The sequence below is a fragment of the Zeus faber genome, assembly GCF_960531495.2.
Source record: "Zeus faber genome assembly, chromosome: 3".
Lineage (NCBI taxonomy): Eukaryota > Metazoa > Chordata > Actinopteri > Zeiformes > Zeidae > Zeus > Zeus faber.
In genome coordinates this window covers 33257881-33276596 of record NC_137190.1, presented here as the reverse complement: position 1 = coordinate 33276596, position 18716 = coordinate 33257881, and the positions used below count along the sequence as shown (strand labels likewise).

The 18716-nt window shown below is 42.3% G+C and overlaps 1 protein-coding gene across 1 annotated transcript in view; it reads right to left on the bottom strand.

Annotated features, from left to right (window-relative positions):
- Positions 1–18716, bottom strand: part of gpc5a (glypican 5a) — a gene marked incomplete at its 3' end in the record, with an annotated part of 118713 nt that overhangs the window by 18690 nt on the left and 81307 nt on the right. Inside the window, exon 8 of the mRNA XM_079997346.1 lies at positions 135–297. Coding sequence (XP_079853472.1) covers positions 135–297 — 163 coding nt within the window. The remainder of the gene's footprint in view (positions 1–134; positions 298–18716) is intronic.

Here is an 18716-nt window from a genome sequence, read left to right as displayed (position 1 = left end):
CAATGGTGTTATCAATTCAGCCAAAAATAACTACCAAAAACAGGGCTTTTGTCGGGCTGGAGAAGGGTTCTGGAAGTTGCTAAGTCACTACAAATGAGAAGAAGTTGAGAACACAGGTTTGGAGGACGACTTACGTTTAGACACCCTGAGGACCTTTCTCTTCGTCTCCCCACCGCCCGAACCGCCGCAGCCGTCCTCGTCGTCGCAGTCGCCGCTATAGCGTCCCTCCAGGTCGCCGCTCCCCGTCTCGATCTGGTCCAGCGTCCCCAGCTTGGGGATGGACTTCCCCTGCAACAGCTGTCACGGAAAACAGGAAGACATGTGAAGGAGAGTTATGGGTGGGAAAATAACCCAAATCTGTCTACAAGTTTTGGTGACTGTAACGTATTGCTCAGCAGCGGATTCTCATTCAAAATAACTGATGTCAGACCGTGTGAAATTCTGCCTTTAATTGGCCTATTTATATGCAAGGTGTGTCAATACCATACAAGAGTGGGAGCTTTGTGTTGATCAAAAAGCTAGGGCTTATGCTAATTGGCCATGGCGGCGGCGGAGCAGTCAGGGCTAAAGCCATCACAGGGGGAGCCGGGGCCATTCGACGGCGGGTAATAAACCCAAATAGGGATCTCTTCTTTCTCGGGGGTGACAAGTAAATGGCGTTAAAGAGAAAAAGAGAGAGTATGTCGAGGGCTGGCTAAGCACCGACGCCTCTTTCTCCGAATTTTGCGTACATTTTCTTTTTTTTTCCCGCCCCCTAGACACAGTACATCAACCCATTACTTATAATGTTCCTTTTCATCTTCTAGGAGTGTTTGTATCAAAAGCGCTGTTGTTTGATCATCTAGTGTAAAACTAGACTTCAATCCAAGCCAAGGGCTTTATTTTTATTTTTTTGTTCTTTTTCTATTTTTTTTTTCTTTTAGATTCTAGAGGAAAGTTGCCGCAGCTCGCAGGCCTCACAACACCACGACCTCTGATCACAGTTTAGGTGTAAACCTGCATCTCTCCGTCATTTTTTTTTTTTCTTTTACAGACTGGAGACAACAGGGATTTTGCGGTATAAGTGAGGTCTTTACAGTTTCCAAGGAGGTGAAAATGACAAAAGATCTTTGTAGTTTGAAAGTGTGTGTGTGTGTGTGTGTGTGTGTGTGTGTGTGTGTGTGTGTGTGTGTGTGTGTGTAAGGGTGTAAGCTGGGAGAGAGCGGAGCCGCTGCATGTGCGGGTGTGTGTGTGTGTGTGTGTGTGTGTGTGTGTGTGTGTGTGGTGTAACGGTGTAAGCTGGGAGAGAGAGCGGAGCCGCTGTGTGTGTGTGTGTGTGTGTGTGTGTGTGTGTGTGTGTGTGTGTGTGTGTGTGTGTGTGTGTGTCCGATTTCATCTCTGCATGCGTGTGAGCCGCGGCGTATGAATATATGTATGAATGCTCTGTGAAATGCACTGAGCTGTTTTCACATTTTGCATTAGAAAAGAACAGACTGAAGATGAATTGTTCAACCAGCACAAATCCTATATTTAAGACTTTCTCTGGTCTGTGCACACGGTTGCTTGCTCTGAGATGGAAAAATAAAAATGTGTGTGTGTGTGGGGGGGGGGGGGGGGTTGGCCACACCCCATGGTTAGATATATGTTTATTTTTCTTGTTCAAGGCTAACGAGAAAAAACACATTCAACGTTTCACGGGGAAATTTTAGAGATTTCGAGTTTTAAATGTAATTATTATCAGAAAAGGTAATCAAATTAACCCTATTTACTAGAGATTTTACAGTAAAAGGTTGCCCCCCCCCATATCTTCCCTGAGCTACTTCTTCAAAGTCATGCTTTAATAATAATGTGTTGAAATGTATGAATACCGTCGGTGGGACTTGATTCATCTGGTCATTCTGACGCAAAATATGTTTCCCGCTGGTGCTCTCGCTCTGCCTCCTTCCCACTCATTATTTCGTCATGCCCACGCTCCAGCGAAGGCTTTTTAAGCCCAGTTAACTTAAATCACACGACGTTAAGTATGCAAAAAGGCCTTTTGATCGAAACAAGATAGAGTGTGCGAGATAATGCTTATAGAAAGGGTATGGCTGTTTATTTGCATCAGTTTATGTGGGAAGAACTAATCATGTGCTGCATACTGGCATAGCCGCCTTTAGTCGCTGCTACTAGCATACTATTCAGTACGGAAAATGAGTATGTGATGTCTATGCAGTACTGTCATGTAGTGTCTAGTAGATAAAACAACTTTACGGACATAGTACGCCTTTAGGGATAGATTATGCCTTGATGGACATAATACGTCTTGAAGGACATAGTACATCTTGACGGGTAAAGTACAACTTCACGGACGCAGCAATTGTTTCCGTTGATGTTCATATGAAATATTTCAGTATCTCAATTTCAGAAATGCATTGGATACAATTGTAATCCTTTGTGATAACAATTGTATCAAAAATTAAATGGTTGAATATATCCATTTACCTCATCTTTACGAAGCCTTGAGATCAATAACATGTAAATCCGCCAGAAAAAAATAAAGAAAAACATGCCCTTTGGTTTTGGTCAATTATGTGGTCACCGTAAGAGATGATTAACATAAAAAGGCAGTTCACGTGTCAAGTCTAATGGGCGCCACATATTTCACAGTGACTAAGGATTTGTTCGCTGCCGAAAGAAAACCCTCCTCGTCATCGACCAGGTGCCCGTCACTCAGCGAGGGAACTCTTTACTTTCCGCTCATCAGGGCCGGGAGACCAACTGCTTTCTGTTTGATGGTATCGAGCACCTGAGCCTCTCCCTCTGACAATAACTCAGATTGGACCACGTAACCTGGGATTTTGTGTTTCCTGACAGGGCTATTAGCCCCACTCCTTTGTGAGCATCTAGAGGTACAGCCTTCAAACTTGTTTGACTCATCAGTTAAGCCATGTCGTGCCGCCGAGATATACGTCAAGTGTGAGGAGCCTCGCAGCCTCGCTGTGAAATATGCAAGCTTGTTGGGTCAGACCTTGGGCTGTCATTATGGAGACAGACTTCGATCATTATTAAACTGACAGCACGCTAGAGTAACAAAGACAATGATATTATCTTTTTTTTTTTTTTTCAGGTTTGAGATTGTCTCAATAATGAATGCCTTTGTGTGCAATCCTAACATTAACATTACAATAACTACATCTGGCATTACATGTTTTTCATTCTTTCAAAATTTCTAGAAATTTTAAAGGGATACTACACATTTTGGGGGTAATTGTTTGTCTCAGACAAGTAGGTCGATACCAATTTCATTCCTGTTTTTTCAGTACTGAGATAGCGACGGGACTGAATGCCAAATGCGACAGGACTGTGTAAGCTAAATGCAAGGTTGCGGATGGACTCGACTAGCCCAGCTCATGTGAAATTCCCTCTCAAAACACTGGATTATCCCATTTTGTAAGCTTTTTGTTCATTGATTAATCTATTCGGAAGAATATGCAGGTGGTTTTGCAATTGTTGTAACCATTTTGACATGCAAGTCATGTAACCTATTCATCAAGGAATGTGTCTAAATAGTTTGCCTCATAATAGGTGTGAACTCAATAAACTTCAGGATTGCTGGCATCTTAGTACTCAATTTTAACTCCAAATAACGTAATAGTCAAATAATTTTTCTGCAGTTGAGTGCGTCGAGTGGAAACAGAAATCATAATCTGTGGTCAACTCCGATTGCTGTTTTGTGTTTCATCATCCTCCCTGTAATCTTCTTCACAAGAAAAAGCAAGAGGCTACAAACCCCAGATTAGATGCTGCGATCGTCGCCACATTTGAGTTTCCGAAAAACAAGCGAATAAGAATCTGAGGTTTTCACGTCTTTCTTGACCTTCCCATTGCTTCAGAGTCATTTCACAGCCCCACCACATTTTCTTCTTGATTTTTCAAAGTTAAAGTTCAAAGTTTTATTTGTCACATTGTCAGTGATGTGCAGTGAAATACTCAAAAGACTGTGCTGGGTATAATCAGGATAATAGAAGAAAAATGTAAGAGGAAAAATAATCCAGTTAAAAAATATCAGGATAATCAGGATATAATAGTATACATCCAATGTGCAGTGTAGAAGAAATAGAATATACTGTATCTATCTCTGTATTGGTCTAACCTTTTCTATCTCATTAACAGAAATGTAACTTCATCATAGCAATATTAGAAATATTCTGCTTTGCAGTTCGAAGTAGTACCCTTGTTACTTTTTGCAGAAGCGGCAGCAAAAAAAACACTATTGTCAACAAAATGGAGGATTAAAAGACATTTTTTAACTCCTCCAGAAACAAGCATTGGCTGCCTGAGGCGTCGGTGAATATCACCTCTTTGTACACAACCTTAAGCACTGGGATTTCAGGACTTGGATCCAATTCAAAGGGAGGAAGAAAAAAAGTGCAAAACTGAATTTTCTCATTTGCATTCCTTATCCCCACCCACTACAACTGTTGCATTAGTATTTATGAGAATCTACAAATGTTTGCGATTGTCAGGAACAAGAGTGGAATTTTATTTATTTCTCCAAAATCCTTAATTTGTTTGTCGCAGTTTGGGTTTTATCTTTATTTGGAAAGGAAGTCATTACATTACAAACAATGTGTGTTAGACATCATGTGGAAGATAAACATTTACAGCGGGATCATATTCTTAGTGCCTAGAAGAACAGAGCTTTTGTTATCTCGCAGTGACACTTGTACAAGACAGAAAATCGTATCTTTATCTTATAATTTCCAATTGTCAATTTCATGGAAGTTCAGAGAAATAAAGAAAACAGCACTTTCGATGCTCCACTCTGAAAAACAGACTTAGGAGTTAAGACAGAAAGCCATTTTAAGTGTATCTTTTGAGTCCATCGTTTCTCTTTCTTTTTTGTTCTTATTTTTTATTTTTTATTATTATGTTTTATAATTATTATCTATATTATTTTTACAATTTTCTATTCAGTATTTATTTTGTATTTTTTTGCAATATTTTTTACAATATATAATAATTAAAAAATGTTCTGTTTGTTTCTGACATGATTTCCTTAGGTAAGAAATACAAGACTCTTGGCAGCCAAGGTATAAAGACACAGCTAAAATGATATGCGTGGATCTTCCAACAGTGTGAGCTGGTATAAATAATTTGATGTGTCGGGGGGGAAAGGGGACTTTTAACACCACCTAGTTCTTTAATAGGGGCATGAGGGGGCGAAGCGTTTTAAGAGATTAAACGGGCAGTGATCAATTAAATATGCTGTTTTTTTCCTGGCCATCCATAGGTAATCCATTTTAATCAGTTCTGATGTCTAGAAAGTAAAGAGCCGACCCCCAGAAAGGCGGTTATCGTGTCTGCAGAGAAGAAGGGCAAAATAAGGGGTTGTACAGTGGATTTTAAGACACCGACGGGCCTTCTGCAACCCTCTGCCAGACAGCAAGGCTGCACTTGTCAGCAGAGGAAGCAGACCAAAAGAAAATGTTGTGTACAGGGTTAGAGTGGCACTTCAGTTGGACCCAAACACGCAGAGGTACACGTTTCCACACGGGAAGGGCAAGGAGGGGGATCGCACATGAATATATGAATGTATAGAAGCGGATTTGCAGCCCGGGCCGGATTAGCCGGTGATCTCTTAAAAAAACAAAAAAAAAAGTGCTTCCTCGGCCTGCGCTCATTCCGCCGGTGCAATTAAAACGAAAAAAGCTAATTTTGACCCGAGAAACCTCAATATCGGATTACAGAAAAGAGACGGATTTGTCGCACCCTGATACAGACTTTTCAATATTTATTTATTTATTCATTTATGTATTATGTATATTTATAGTATCATATATTATATTTATTTATTTGTTTGTTTGTTTATTTATTTATTTATTTATTAAACATTTGTAAGTGTAAAACAAAAAGTAAAGAAAAAAACGTTTTTCCCCGGAAAAAAATAAAAGTTTTTTTTATGTAAATACAGCGTAATCATTGAAGTGGTAAGCCGTGAGATTATTTTGTTAAATAAAATCTCATGTTTGATGCTGCTTTTTTTAGCTGTTATGTCAATGTATTTTTCGTTATGTACAGTATGTACTCATCTATATGCTGTTGTCATTGTTATTGGCGGGGCCTGCATTTCCCAGCAAGAACGCAAAGGTCGGGCACAGGCATGTGCAAGAAGTGAAACCACGGTGAATTTGTTTTACAATTGAAAGTCTAAATTTCAAGAAATAAAAAACATTAGATCAGTGGAAATAATAATTTATAGTAAATAAAGTGACTAGTCTTAAGCATGATTTACACCAAATCCCAAAATGCACCTGACGGTCGGACCCCCCTCCCCCTGGTAACGATCTGCGTCTGGGTTTCACATCACAAAATATGTTTTTTTATGCAACGAGTCATTTGACCAGCTGGATATTTACAATTTTTCAATGAATGAGAGTTTTAAACTCCCCTTATATAGTGTTTGCAAAGTGCATTTTTTACAATACTATTAGGTTATAAAATCAGAAACAAAATCAAAGAGTTACAGGAGGTCATCTGATTTGTAAAGCTGCTCATCTAAGTGAGCAGGTCCATTTTGCTATTTTGCTATACTTTCAATTTTGTCTTTGTTTAATATGAAATTAAACTGTAATTAAACCCTAATGCATGGAACCATTATAATCCAACCATTCATATCACCACAAACTCAGCTGTAGGTCTGATTTATCATGTTATCATTTCAATTATTTTCAATTGAATTAATTCAAAAAACTTCACAGCTGTCAGCATTAAAAATCTGAGGAAAAAGATGATCTGGGGGCCTAGCAAACCTCTTGACGATATTGAGTGTCTGCGCCTTGGACGGGTTTAATTTTCAGATTGTTTCTATGTCAACAAAATTGGTTCTGAGCTAAAAAATAGATATAAATGAGCAGGTTTTCTTTAGCTTGTTGACTGCAGCTTCAAGGGGATAAACAAAAAAAAGTTTGACAGAAAATGCCATCTCGCAAATTTGGGAATGTATGGGAAATATTAATAAACAAATAGTCAACCGAGGGGGGGGGGGGCGAATGGCAGGGCTCTGCCGGTCCGGCAGCAGTAAAACAAATACAACGTGGACATATTTTCCATGTTAATAGTTCTGAGTAAGGCGTGGACAGGGGTATGAATAATTCACAAGCCAAACTGCTGGTCAACCTCCACATCAATGACTGGTAAATAATTCAACCCAACCACCCCCCTCCCGCACCCCCAGAATTTGATTTAGAGACACGGGGACAGAGGCTACTTCTAGATTCCTGATGGGTTTTTACCGCATCGGGAACAGAAAGAGAGAGGTGGTGTTGGGTGGAGAGGGGAGTTAGACAGTCAAGGAGCCAAACATATAATTAAAAAGAAGTTGTTGCTGATGAGCGCAAGATGATGAAATCCGCGAGTTTGCGCTGCTCCCCCGGTTGAATGATGAATGAATTTGTTCGATGCCCCCCACCCCACCCCTGCGTTTTTTTTTTCTCTCATATTTTGTTATGTTTTGTCGTTGCTGTTGCTGCTTTGAATAGCAATAATGCATTTCCATTTAGACTTGAGGAGGGGTGTGTGTGGTTAGCATTTTTCGCTTTTCAAGCCAAGGTCAAAGTCAAACAAATCAAAGACGAAAGATTTGAAAGAAGATTTGTGCTATTTACAAGTAGGACGAGAGAGAGAGAGAGAGAGAGAGAGAGAGAGAGAGAGAGAGAGAGAAAGAATGGAATCACCCATCTTCATGCATGCATAAATTGCGCTTATCACGCCACAACAAGTGCCAGGGCTGATCGACATGGATGGACATGGACATGGATGCGTTAGAGAGGCAGTGTGAGAGTGTGTTAGAGATTGACCTCTAACCCCCAACATCCTCTGTCGGAGAGATACTTCGTCACACCTACTGAATACACCGATCTGCTTTTAATTCTTCACATAAGGAGGATTTGACTCATTATCCGCGACCCCTGAGGTCCAACTGATGGCTCAGTGCTAGGCTGGAGCAAAGACATGGCAGGACTTTCTGGACCCTGGCATTTTCCGCCTTAATTTGTAGGCGATGAGAAGTGAAGAAGAAGCTCAGGGTCGCCAAGGCTTTGAGGAAAAAAAGGAAGAAGAATGAGAAAATACTTGAATGAAATTAAATGACACCGTCGGTCTAGTCTATAGATTACATGGATGGTTGATGGAAGAAGGAAAATGTAATGGCAGAGGCTTTAAAAGAGACTTAATGGAGAAAAAATAAAGAAAAGGGAAAGAATGAAGGTTATAGCTATTACTGTATTTGTTCCATTCTCGACAGATGAGGAGTGATTAAATTGCATCGTGGCTCTATTCAGACGCTGCTGCAAAGAATTTGTAGAGCAGATCAGCTGTTCAGATGTAATTCCTGACTCTATATGGATACACCAATACATACCATAAACACAAATACCATTATATACTTTATGTACCAGCAGTCTTCAACCGGGAGTCTGCGGAGGTACTGCATGGGGGTCCTCAAATTGTTTTAAATGTGCAAATTATTTTTTTGAAAAATCTTGAAAATGTATCTTTAAGTTTTTTTAATTTAGTAAACTACAACCATTAACTCTAGAACAGCTGCATTTTTTTATTTCAGTAATTAGTTGAAACCGAGCCGATTCAGCAGCTTCTGATGGATCTTTAAGTAAAGTTCAAAAACGTCCGAATTTTCAGTGACCTACTGTATCTCTGACAGACATACCTTTAATTAAAACACATGGTAAATGGTTTGTATTATTGCGCTGACATTAAAAGGCATGTAAAAACCTCTTTCAGATTAATGAAAACTTAATTTTATTTGTGAAAACAGAGAAAAGATGGATTTCACATTTTCTTTCTACACACAGACCATTTAAGACCAGGTCTTGATAAAAAAAACAACTACTTACAATCGTCAAAACTGGACTACATTATAATAAAAGTATACTGAGCTTAGTAATAAGGCATTATAAATATTTTATTATATGCCACACCTAAAATGCAACACAATTTTTCATATAAGAAATCTAGGGTATCCCTGCTGTTTCTCTATCCACCGAGGGGTCCTTGGGCTGAAAAAGGTTGAAGAGCCTTGGTATATACCATTAGCGAAGACCTTATCACGGTAATGCTAGGGGATTCTATATTCATATTTTCTCATAAATTCAAAATGTCACTGTTAGGCTGATAAGATTTGTGATGCGGAGCGGGGGCACATTTCCCTTAATTTTTTTTTTCTTTCACTGTGATGATGCCGTGAGATCTCGGGAGCATGCTGTGATCTCGTAAGAAGACAGAAGTGAGAAGAGATCCAACATGGCGGCTCCCTTCTACACTGACTCAGAAACTGGCAGCTCCATCTCAGACAGATAACAAAGCGAATTGCAAATAATATTTATTTATATAAATTTTAAAAAAGGGAACACTGCACGAAACCAAAGTGGAGGACCTCAAGGATTATATTGATTATATTGACGACCAGGACCGCAATAATCCTACAAAAAGGAAGACCGACTCAGCAACAGACACAGACGATCTCATCTCAGGTGCTGTAGAGGTTAGTGTCTTGGATGAGATTACTAAGAAGCTGGACATGCTTGGTCCACTTCTCCGAGACATAACCGAGATCAAAGTCAGCCTTGATTTCCTGCACCGCACGGTTGACGTAATGCAAAAAAACAATGCGGATTTAAAAACCTCCACAAAGCATCTCACAGCGGAGATAGAAGTTGTAAAAAAATAAAATAAAATAATGAAAGATATGGATATACAATCCAGAAGTATGCAGGACAACCTCATCTTTTCTGGGCTCCCAGAGAACAACACAGAGTCACCAGAAAACATGGTGAAAGACTTTCTCCGCACTGCCCTGAAACTCCCGACGGAGCCCGTTAAGCAGATCACCTTCCACCGGGTTCACCAACTGGGACACTGCGCGGGGGACCGTCCCTGCTCCATCATTTCCAAGTTTGAACACTTCAAGCACAGGGAGCTGGTTAAAAGCAAAGGATGAGAGCTGAAAGGAACCATGCTGGATATGAACGATTAATTCCCCCGTGAGATCAACGACCGATGGAAGGTGCTGTACCCCATTCTGAAGGAGAACCGGCAGAAGGGTAAATGGTATCGATGGTTGTTGATAAACTATTTATAAAAGGTCTGTTATTCCGAGACTCCTCCACCACACCCTGGTTATTTTGATCATTATGTATGTATTCTTGTAATTCTGGTAATTATATACTGCAGGATGTAGAAATATGCATGTTATCTATGTCAGGATTTAAAATAAAGCTCACTCTCATCATCTCACCTCCCTAATCCCTCTCTCCCCACTTCTCCGATCACTCACTCTATTTTGTCTCTCACTATATGCATGTATAATCCTGCAATGTTCTATGTTTATCTTTGTCTACTTGTCATTTGTTTGTGCAATTATCTATGGGAAAGCATGCGAATGATAGTATAGCTATTGCCTTGGATGCACTGTGCCATCACCCCCTAACTAACTTCAATGACACAGAGGCTTGGGCTCACCTGCTAAACGTAGCAAAAACCTAAGTCACCTCACCAGGATGAACGCCAGCTTCTGTCTACTGCAAGAAACTCACATCACTGCATCTGGCACCTCAAACTCAAAGCTAAATGGGATAATCAGATGTTTTCTACATCATACAACTAAAAAAAAAGAGGTATTTCTATATTGTTCAATAAAAGTATCCCATATCAAAATAAAACCACAATATCAGACCCAGAAGGGTGTTACATAATGATTAATGGAATTTTAGGTCACATCAAGTTAACCATAGCTAATATTTATGGCCCCAATGAGGATGTCCAAAATTTCTTTCACAATATGTTTTCAAAACCCTTAAAATTCTCTGAATCAATTATCATATTGGGAGGAGACTTGAACATAATACTGGACGCAAGTTTAAACCATTCTCAAGCCAGAAATATTCACAAATCCTGCCGTTCATCAGACACTATAAAACAATATATGAATGATCTTGCTCTTGGGGATTGTTGCTGATCAAATAATGGGGTTCATGTGCCGGGGCTGGTAAGGCGTTCCGTCTGGTCCTGTCAACCAGGGTCCTGAACCTGGTTGGCTGTGCTCAGCGCGGGGCTCACTATGTGGCCTCCTTCGGTGGGCGGCGGTCTCCTGTCGTCACACTGGGCTGCCGGGTACCTGCCCTCTGGTGCTTTCGGTGCCGGTGCGTTTGTCGCTGGGGGGTCGGCTGTGGGTGGGTGTGCCGTCTCCCACCCTCTGTTCTGTGGTCCGCATGCTTAGCGGCTGGAGGCTGACCAGGGGCCTGATGGGGGCGCGGAGCTGCCCGGCATGGCGGATGGCGGACCATTCTGCACTCATGGCTGATCGGTGGGCGTGCTAGAGCATGGTCAGGTTTGGGAGAAGGGGATCCGTGTGGTTGCTCCCCGGCATGCTGCGCCCCTGCATCGATCTGGTCGCAATTCGCCTATCTCTCCCAGTGCCAAAACTCATTCTCGGCCCATACACCACACAATAGGCCTAGGGCTTGTGGGATGGGTGGGGTGCAAGCTATGTGGGTGGGGATGTGGCAGGCAGCTGCCATCTTGCCTGTCATGCTCCTGCCCCAGCGTGCTTCTCCTCCGTCCCAAAATTTTAATCCCACTCATATTAGCTTAAAACACATACACTCGCACACCAATCTTACTCCGCACAACACTCCACCAGACCAGGGTCTACGGGGCAGGAGGGGCGCGAGTGACTCGGGTTCGACTTGCCTGAAGGACTCACACCCCCAACCCCGCAATTTTAACTGCAATTGCCAACAGCACACATTGAGCACTGGGGTTTTCCGGGGTGGCTGATCGCTGGTGGGTCGGTGTGGGGGCATGGTTGAGCAGCTGGGTGGGCTCCCCTGCCGGCTGGGCTGGAGTCCTGGCCGCTTGCGCCTGGTGGATTAAGGTGTGCTGCGACCTGGCAGGGCTGCGGAGAGCGCCATCGGGTGCCTTTTGGGGCGCCTGGGGCGGCTGCTTGCTGTTGTGGGTGTGGGTTGGGGTCTGGGGGGCGGCTGTCGGCCTTTTGCTCCTGAATACGCGGCTTCTCTGTGGTGGGCGCCCTGGGTGCTTGGGGTGGTGGAGGGCCTGTATATCTGGCAGCCTGCTGGCATTGGCGGGGGGGTCTAACATCCAGGTGCCCCACGCTGAGCACACTCTGCTACCAGTATGGGCACTTGGCACTCACACCGGGTGGGGCCTCCAGTCGGCTGAGGTGGACCAGGCCTCCCACTTACGCGGGCCGTGGGTGGACATGGCAGGCGGTTCGGGTGGGGTGTCGGTCTTTCACCATGGGGCTGGGATCCGGGCCTGCAGTCCGTGCCTAGCGCCCACGGCCCAGGTTCTGTACCTGCGGCTGCGTCTTGAGCCTGGGGTGCGGGGTCTCCTCGTGCTCCATGGGACTGGGCAATGCTCCTCGGGGCTGGGCATGGGGGTTGCTCCACGGCCCTCTGACTTCTCTGGAAGCCTGGGGGTCTTCTGTGGCCGCAGGGCAGGGTGCTCAGGGCTTTCCTGCAGCCGTAGGGTGTCTACAAGGCTGCGGAGTTCAGGGCCCTTTCCACTGCTTGAAGGCGCCGCGACATAATACCAACCTTCTACACCAGTACCACTGGGGATAAGTCATGTACAGTAGACTTACCGGTGGACATCTTACACACACACACACCACACACACACACACACACACACACACACACACACATACAGGCTGTCCAATCACACACACACACGCACACACCACCATACCTGCTTCGACTGCATCCCAGCACCCTCCTGGTTGCATTCCTCTCCTTTCCTCCCTCATTTACTGCCATAACTATGACAGGAAGAGGCCACATGACCAGTTGTAGTTCCAGTTTTCCTGGACCTAATTAACTGTTTTCCAATACATGTTGTCATGTTTTTGTGTAAATGTTGTTTGTTTCTATGTTTATTTGTCTCACCGTGGTGATTCTCCCCCTCTTTAGGTAGTGATCAGTTGTTTTTAGACCCAAACATGATAAATAGTTCTCCAAAGAGGGGGGTGGGTGGTGGTTCTCCATAACCAAAAACTGTGCTCTTGTCATTCTACAGGTCGTCCACAGGACAGAGTTATTGCAGCAGTTCTTGATGATGAAGGATTAATAAAAAGTTGCATTGCAGGTGAGAACTTGAACTCCACTTGCAGACTACCGCTGTCCTAGATGCAATGGCATACAAATACTCTTTGTTGTATGACAGCACAGTTAAAAAAAAAAAAAATATATATATATATATATATATATATATATATATATATATATATATATATATATATATATGTATATATATATATATATATATATATATATATATATATATATATATATATATATGTATATATATATATGTATATATATATTTTTTTTTTTTTTTTTTTTTGCTTGTTTGAATTTACTGTAGAGCTGTCTTTTTTTGTAACTTTATTTCGTCCTGCCCCGCCAGGATAAGTTAACGGTGCTAGATCGCACGTAGCCTGCAGCAGACCAGACCAAATACACCTGCGTCAATTTTTTTACTTTGACACAACAGTGATATACACATTTAGAACCTGTGCGACTTTTTCTTTTATAATATTTAATTCAAATTTAAATAAAATATTTTTCTTATATCATAAAATATATTATTATATATAATTCATGTAAAAAAGGAAATTATAAATACCCTTACAGAGCATCCAACTCTCTCACTTTTACTAGGACAGGAGATCAAACCACAAAAATAAATCCCGAAGCACCTACGAAAATCGTCTTTGCCGAATATCTAAACTGAACCATTTCTGCATAAAAATATATTTTCCAATTAATTTTCACTGAAACTAGCTCTCTAAAAACATTGACATCACTGTTATGCTTCGCCGACCCAAGGAACATTCTTAACTTGGTATAATTGGTGAGTACCAGAGTTCACCCGGGAACAACAAAGCCCTTTTCAAACTAAAGTTTGCTTCTGTGGTTTTCATTATTGTTCAGTTAGGAGGAGGGGGTGGCTTATGTGTTTTGAAGCTTTAGATGGATAGATAGATAGACGGACGGACGGACAGACAGACAGACAGACAGACAGACAGACAGACAGACAGACAGACAGACAGACAGACAGACAGACAGACAGACAGACAGACAGACAGACAGACAGACAGACAGACAGACAGACAGACAGACAGACAGACAGACAGACAGACAGACAGACACATGAGGCATGAACTCCACAAGAGTTCCTCTCTTGACCTCTGAAGGTCTTCTGTGGTATCAGGAATCAAGACACCAGCAGCAGATCCATTAAGTCCTGGAAGTTGCGAGGTGGTGCCCCGATGGATCGGCTTGTTGCAGCACATCCAACAGATGCTCCATCGGATTGAGATCTGGGGAATTTGGAGGCCAAGTCAACCTTGAACTCTCTGTCATGATCCTTAAACCATTGGCCACTGCCATTAGGGAATACCGTTGCCATGGGGTGTACTTGGTCTGCAACAATGTTGAGGTAGGTGGTACATGTCAAAGTAACATCCACATGAATGCCAGGACCCAAGGTTTCCCAGCAGAACATTGCCCAGAGCATCACACTGCCTCTGCCGCCTTGTCTTCTTCCCATAATGCATCCTGGTGCCATCTCTTCCCCAGGTTGAAGACGCACACACACACGGCCGACCACATGATATAAAAGAAAACGGGATTCATCAGAACAGGCCACCTTCTTCCATTGCTCCATGGTCCAGTTCTGACGCTCACATGCCCATTTTACTCACTTCCGATGATGGACAGGGGTCAGCATGGGCACTCTGGTCGGTCTGGGGCTACGCAGCCCCATACACGGCAAGCTGCGATGCACTATGTGTTCTGACATCTTTCTATCATAGCATTAACACAGTATTAACTTTTTCGGCAATTTGTGCTACAGTAGCTCTTCTGTGGGATCGGACCAGACTTCGCTATCCATGCACATCAATGAGCCTTGGACACCCATGACCCTGTCGCTGGTTCACCAGTTGTCCTTCCTTGGACCACTTTTGGCGGGAACTAACCACTGCATACCAGGAACACCCCAAAGACCTGTACTGCTCTGACCCAGTCGTCTAGCCATCAAAATTTGGCCCGTCGCTCAAATCCCTATGCTTGCCCATTTTTCCTTCTTCCAACACATCAACTTCAAGAACTGACTGTTCACTTGCTGCCTAATATATGCCACCCTTGACCACCTGTCAGTGGTTTAATGTTGTAGGTGATCGGTGTATATACTGTATGCATATGTATATAGTGTATGTATCTACTGTATGTATGTGCATAGATATGTATATATGTATAAATATGTATACACTGTATATATATAATGTATATATACAATATATAGCATATGTATATACTGTATGTAATTATATACATGTATACTGTATGTAATTTTATATATATATATACAGTGTGTGTGTATATATAAATATATATATATATACTGTATCTGTGTATATATACAAACTGTATATGTATATATACTCTATATATATATACTGTATATATGTTTGTAAAAGTATATATATGTAGATATATATGTGTAAAAGTATATATATAAATATGTAGATATATTTACTGTAGATATGAATAGTATACATGTACTGTAGAGACACTTTCAATGAAGTAAAGAGTCAGAGCTCTTAGCAGTTGTGATTAATTGATGAGGGTGCTGTGATGCACCACAGATGGTGTGAACGAGGGAGGGAAAGAGGCGCCAACACCATGTCAGCAGAGCCAGCCTTACAGTACAGTAAGACACAGACACGGAAACTAGCACGACTACTGAAACACCTACCATTAGCTGTCTCAATCGTATCCATCCCAAGGGAAACATCGGATTGGATCCAGACACACCCGAGCGGAGTGCATGGAAAAACTCACACAGACACTCTGGTTGATGGTGATGTCACATTGTTTTTGCCACAAGACACAACAATGATTTTTGTCAATATGATTATATTTCATGGATCTCTAATGGGTTTATAAATGCGTAAGAATGGATTTCTTTGAGGCACTGACTTGTTTTCAAGACCGTTGCCCTCTGACTGCTGGGTGTCAGTCGGGAGAAAGTTATTTTTATAATTACAAACTATTTTTAATGCAAGATTTAAAATAATGTACAGTATGCTGAGCCGTTTACTGGCTGTATTGGTATTAATCAATATGACTCTGCATCATATAATGTAGCCATGCCAATTGATAGAGCAATTCAGAAATCCCTGTTAAATGATGACGATGCATGCTTGTTTACTATTTCTGGTAATACATGTGCAGATATCAAGCAGGGATCATGGTATGCAGTTGCTGATTCACACACCACAAGCAAAGTTGGACACCATCAGTATGACTCACCCAGTAGTTCTGTAGCTTACTACAACAAGATTGAATCTGCATATTGTAATTTCTGTGATGATAGCATTCAACCGGTTGAAATTACATGGCCCCTGTCTCCACCTCCCCTTTTTTCGGAGTCTATCATTCCAGTCCCCGAGCCGCCGGCTGCCTCTCCCGAGGTCCAGCTCTTCCCAGTCCCTGTGTTGTCGGCTGCCTCTCCTGAGGTCCAGCTCTTCCCAGTCCCTGTGTTGTCGGCTGCCTCTCCCGAGGTCCAGCCCATCCCAGTCCCCGAGTCATCGGCTGCCTCTCCCGAGGTCCAGCCCGTTCCTGCCCTGAGGCCGGGTCGATCCCCCGAGTGGTCCGGCTCTCAAACAGGCCCCCTGGTCACCCTCCTGAAGGCCTCCCCCTACCTGCCCTGTTGGCCTGGGCAGGGTTCCAGATCCCCAGCCGTCCTCCTGAGGGGTGCCTACTCCTCCCCCTTTTTGGGCCTCAATTCCCTGCCTGTTCCTGGTTCCTGAGTCCCTGTCTGTTTGTGAGTCCTTGCAAAGTGAGTCCTTCCCCGTCACGAGTCCCTGCCTCTCCTGATCCCCCTTCTGTTACCTGTTCTTGATTCTCTGTCTGTCTACACATTAAACCCTTGTACAAACTCCTAAAACCGTGTGTGTCCTGTGTTTGGGTTCCCTTGACCACTTCCCTAACAGGAATCCAGTTACAGCTGCCAGAATGCCAGAATCCACTGTTTCCTTTAAGATGTAATAATGTCACCAGAACAACCAATTGGTAAAATAATTGGTTTATTTCTACAGAACTGAATTTCAACAGCGTGGATCACCTCACACCCATTGTTTGTTCTGGGTCGAGAATGCCCCAAAAGTTGACAAAGATGATGATAATGAAGTTATAGCTTTTATTGATCGATATATATAACATGAAATGCCACCTGATTCAGACAAAGACATGTATGACATTGTATCGCCAACCTAACAGAACAATGACAGAAGCTATGAAGATGGTTTATATCTCGTTTGAACCAGTATGTTGCATCTCCTGGTTGAAGTTTCATCAAAATTGATCCACATACGGAGCAGAAATTGAAAAAAATTTACAAAACCGACCAGATTCGACCCAACTCACAGACTAATGTTCTCACACTAAGTCAATAAATGCCAAAGTATCTACAACAGGGCTGAAACTATCTGGAAGACAACAATGACAGAAGTTACAAACATGGTTGAGTTTGAACTGTTATGTCACAAACATCTTGTGGTTTAAGTTTCATCCAAATCAATCCACATACAGAGTAGAAATGAGTGAGAAACCAAGTTTGACCCACAGGAGCCAGACGGTCGTGCTTCACCGACATGCAAATGTTCGAAAACTAAAGGAACGAGATGAGATTTCCAGTAAGACGCTTTGTGACATAATCAAACTATGTACTATAAATTCGCAGGTTATGTACATTGCCACCATGTCCAGTGTGCAGTGTAGACTCTTTCACTCTGTAGAGATTACAAACTAGGCGTATAAGTGTATTTATCTACCTTCTTACCTGGTAGATGTCTGTGGATCTGTTCAATTGATATTTTATCTCTTTGGTCCCCATTACTTTGCCGGATTCATGAAAAAATACGAAAAAACATTAGTCCACAAAAACTTGACCACGTTGAGTCCACTCCAATTGTGTGAGTAAGTGATGCATTCAAGATCCAGCAAGGTGTCGGAAAAATTGAAGCCGTGATATGGTTATTACTTAGAGAAATGCCACAACATTTTTCGTGTTTCATGGAAATGTTATTTAATTAAAATTGTATTCAAGGAAAGAAGTCACCACTAAAATTCCGTTTGACTACCTTCGTAAACCTGGCCACGACACTCTCTGGCTGAGTAGCACGCAGCAGGAATGAGGCCCCCCGGAGCTGACGCGGCAGGTTTTCCTTAAATGCCAATTTGAACTCGAACCCGCACTCCTCCCAACCCGAGCACGGTGCGGCCCCCATACCCACAAAAGGAAAGCGATTAAAGAAAGAATTTGCAGTAGGAGAGAATCCCTCAGTCCGCTCCAAACGTCCATGCATATAATCACAGAGCTCAGATTCGGGAACCTAATAGCGTCTGAAACCTGTAAATAAGTACCTAACATGACTAAACTGGATCTTGTGTATTACTGCCTGCAGCTATATTTTTTATTATTATTATTATTATTATTATTATAACTATAAGAACATAAGTAGATCAATTATAAGATAAATAATATTAATTAATGATGTCGAGGAGATTTAAAAACAATGCAATATAATATACACAACAAGAAACAGACAGACAGACAGACAGACAGACAGACAGACAGACAGACAG